This window comes from Galeopterus variegatus, unplaced genomic scaffold (genome assembly GCF_000696425.1).
Source record: "Galeopterus variegatus unplaced genomic scaffold, G_variegatus-3.0.2 Scaffold18816, whole genome shotgun sequence".
In the NCBI taxonomy this organism is placed as follows: domain Eukaryota; kingdom Metazoa; phylum Chordata; class Mammalia; order Dermoptera; family Cynocephalidae; genus Galeopterus; species Galeopterus variegatus.
In genome coordinates this window covers 9999-13911 of record NW_007744927.1, presented here as the reverse complement: position 1 = coordinate 13911, position 3913 = coordinate 9999, and the positions used below count along the sequence as shown (strand labels likewise).

At 55.4% G+C, this 3913-nt stretch overlaps 1 protein-coding gene across 2 annotated transcripts; it reads left to right on the top strand.

The window, feature by feature from the left end:
- The first annotated feature begins 200 nt into the window (after positions 1-200).
- Positions 201-3686, top strand: LOC103582983 (RNA-binding protein 14). Of its 2 annotated transcripts, XM_008564422.1 has the most exons (3): positions 201-340; positions 582-2046; positions 2824-3686. In XM_008564422.1, exons 2-3 carry the CDS (start codon positions 599-601, stop codon positions 3029-3031), a joined length of 1656 nt encoding a protein of 551 aa, XP_008562644.1. In that variant the 5' UTR covers positions 201-340; positions 582-598; the 3' UTR covers positions 3032-3686. The 2 variants fall into 2 exon arrangements, with proteins under 2 accessions (XP_008562644.1, XP_008562643.1); XM_008564421.1 differs by having other exon boundaries at positions 201-2046.
- Positions 3687-3913: the final 227 nt, after the last annotated feature.

Below are 3913 nucleotides of genomic sequence, written 5' to 3'. Positions count from 1 at the left end.
TGTGAGGTCCTGTGCATGAAAGTGCTTTGAAAAGTAGAAGTAACTGTGAAAAGGGGGGAGATTATATTGGAGGAATTTTGTGAACTTTTTGCTTGTTGCAGTCTTAACTCTCTTGCCTTAATTGGGCTTAAGCTTAGAGATGGGTCATGCCAAAATGTAGGTGGGAGTGATATTTCCAGTGCTTGAGAGCTAAGCCCTAAATGTGAGGACACTGAATAATTGAGTGATCCAGGAACTCTTTCTGCGTTTTGTCTGCTGGTTTATACTTACAGGTGCTGTGAAGATTTTCATCCTGTGTTGCAGTTCATCTTTGCTCTTTATTCTCTCACCAGGAAGTTGGGTGAGGTGGCAGGGGGAAAGGGGAGAATGGGGAGAAGGCCATAGGCGAAGGTGACTTCTTGGGATAGTGAGAAGCTTTTTTATATGGGAGCCACATTTTATGACATACTCCTGGAGAGGAGGGTTTGGAGGCCTGGAGGTAAATGGCAACAGCTGGGTGCTGTTGTGTGTCCAGTTTGGGACCCATCGGGTAGCATGCCCTGCCCCCCTAATTGCTAACCCTCTGTCTGCTGCTTTATCAGACTACGCGTTTGTTCACATGGAGAAGGAAGCAGATGCCAAAGCCGCCATCGCGCAGCTCAACGGCAAAGAAGTGAAGGGCAAGCGCATCAACGTGGAACTCTCAACCAAGGGTCAGAAGAAGGGGCCTGGCCTGGCTATCCAGTCTGGGGACAAGACCAAGAAACCAGGGGCTGGGGATACGGCATTCCCTGGAACTGGTGGCTTTTCTGCCACCTTCGACTACCAGCAGGCTTTTGGCAACAGCACTGGTGGCTTTGATGGGCAAGCCCGTCAGCCCACACCACCCTTCTTTGGTCGCGACCGCAGCCCCCTGCGCCGTTCACCTCCCCGAGCCTCCTATGTGGCTCCTCTGACGGCCCAGCCAGCCACCTACCGGGCCCAGCCCTCAGTGTCTCTGGGAGCTGCCTACAGAGCCCAGCCTTCTGCCTCTTTGGGTGTTGGCTATCGGACTCAGCCCATGACAGCCCAGGCAGCCTCTTACCGCGCTCAGCCCTCTGTCTCCCTTGGGGCCCCTTACAGGGGCCAGCTGGCTAGCCCTAGTTCCCAGTCTGCCGCAGCTTCCTCACTCGGCCCATATGGTGGAGCCCAGCCCACGGCCTCGGCCCTCTCCTCCTATGGGGGTCAGGCAGCTGCGGCTTCTTCACTCAACTCCTATGGGGCTCAGGGCTCCTCCCTTGCCTCCTATGGTAACCAGCCATCCTCTTATGGCGCCCAGGCTGCCTCTTCGTATGGGGTTCGTGCAGCTGCTTCCTCCTACAACACCCAGGGAGCAGCTTCCTCCTTAGGCTCCTATGGAGCTCAGGCAGCCTCCTATGGGGCCCAGTCTGCAGCCTCCTCTCTAGCTTATGGAGCCCAGGCAGCTTCTTACAATGCCCAGCCCTCAGCCTCTTACAATGCCCAGTCTGCCCCATATGCTGCACAACAGGCTGCTCCCTACTCTTCCCAGCCTGCTGCTTATGTGGCACAACCAGCCACAGCTGCTGCCTATGCCAGCCAGCCAGCCGCCTATGCGGCACAAGCCACTACCCCAATGGCTGGCTCCTATGGGGCCCAGCCAGTTGTCCAGACCCAGCTGAATAGTTATGGGGCTCAAGCATCAATGGGCCTGTCAGGCTCCTATGGGGCTCAGTCGGCTGCTGCGGCCACTGGCTCCTATGGTGCCGCGGCTGCCTACGGGGCCCAGCCTTCTGCCACCCTGGCAGCTCCTTACCGCACTCAGTCATCAGCCTCACTGGCTGCTTCCTATGCTGCCCAGCAGCATCCACAGGCTGCTGCCTCCTACCGTGGCCAGCCGGGCAATGCCTACGACGGGGCAGGTCAGCCGTCTGCAGCCTACCTGTCCATGTCCCAGGGGGCCGTTGCCAACGCCAACAGCACCCCGCCGCCCTATGAGCGTACCCGCCTCTCCCCACCCCGGGCCAGCTACGACGATCCCTACAAAAAGGCTGTCGCCATGTCGAAAAGGTATTGTATGCCCCCCCCGCCTCTGCCCCCAGCTGGGGCTTAGGGCAAGGGGCTGAGGTTGGCATGGGAGGGAAACGAGCCATTGGCCCCTCCTTCAGTCTTCTCTCCTTTACCCCCATGGGATGTCCAGAGGCTGAGGGGAATGGTGTCTGTGAACTTTTCTGGTCACCAGGGTTCAGGTGGAGCATAGTGCTCAGCCAGCCTGATGTGGTACCAGCTAGTCAGGCTGAGAAAAGTGTCACCTGTCTAGGCTAACCCAAGTGCTATTGGAGCTACTGTCTGCAGGATTGTGGCCCATAGCCTTTCCCACTGTCTCAAGGATCCTGTTATGTGGTTGTCCTGGCTTTGGTAGGGGTGGGTGTGAGAGAATAGTCCCTTTGGCACTCACTGGCTGAAGGCAAGTTTATGAGGTGCGTCCACTCTGTGGGAGGTTGGGGACCTTGCTTTTATCCGCCGTTCTGTTGATAAACAACCAAAGTCTTTCTGTGAAGGGCCCAGGGATGGGGATTGTTTGTGGTCTGTGAATGTAGACCAAAATTCACCTTGGCCAGTTCGGAAGGGAGGGCTTCAGTGGAGGACTTGGCTCCCCACTGAGTTGAACCCAGGCTTGATTTCTTGTCCTGGATAGAGTGATGAGCCTTCTGACAAAAGGAGACCAATCTGTTGGAGACCAATCTGATCACACCCTCCCTTGTCCCCATTGGCATCTCCCCCATGCCCACCCGGAGCCCTCCCCTCAATTGTCTCATTCACCAACTGTCTTCTTCTCTCGACTAGGTATGGTTCCGACCGGCGTTTAGCCGAGCTCTCTGATTACCGCCGTTTATCAGAGTCGCAGCTTTCGTTCCGCCGCTCGCCGACAAAGTCCTCGCTGGATTACCGTCGCCTGCCCGATGCCCATTCCGATTACGCACGCTATTCGGGCTCCTATAATGATTACCTGCGGGCAGCTCAGATGCACTCTGGCTACCAGCGCCGCATGTAGGGCCATTCTGGGGATGGGGCACCACAGGGAGGGAGGGAGAGGAGACCCAGGTTATAACTGCTCTGGCCCATACCTCTCCCAGTTGCGGTTTTTCATCCCCTCTACCATGTGGGCCTACCCCAGGAGATGGTCCTTTTGAGTGTTGGGCAGTAACCTGCTTTATTCCTTCGCCTCAGCAGCAAATCTTGCTACTGGCTCTAGGTCTGCGGTTTCCCCTCTACCCTGCCTCCCATCTCCACAGAATGGGAATTTCTTTTATGTTTTTACTTTTTCCTGGCTCCCTTTTATTTTTGTGCGCGGTATTTAAGGTCTGGATGGGGAAGCAACCTGCAGCTGAGGTCGGCGGCGCCTTTTTCTTTTCAGCTGAGAGAGAGGCCAGGAAAGGGTTAGCTTAACCATTTCCTATGCGCCAAGCTGTGCCAGCAGTCCAGGGGGCCCTGACTGTCCCTCTGTAGACTGTGTTGAGACTGAGTTCCTGTTGGGACAGTCAGTTGGTATGTGTCCAAATCCCTACTGACCACTGATGTTCTAGCTGATGGTGAGCAGCACAGTCCCACTTCCCCATTTCCCCAAGTAGGTGGTGTTAGAAAACCTTAATTTTTTTCCCTTTTGTATGGACTACAAATAAAACTTGGGGCAATTTGCAGTTTGGAAACCTGGTTGTCATTGTCTTGATTGCACTCAGTGTCAGAGGAGCCAGGTGACATCCAGGAAGGCATGACAGCTAATGGGAATGCAGCCAGAGAACTCAGGGCGGGTGAAGAAAGGGGTTTGCATGTGGGAATTAGAATGACTGTCCTGCTGCCCAGAGGGATTTAGCACATTGTCGCCCTACTAGCCTGCCATCTTTAGGACTGTAGAGTCCAAACCTAGTGGCTTAGA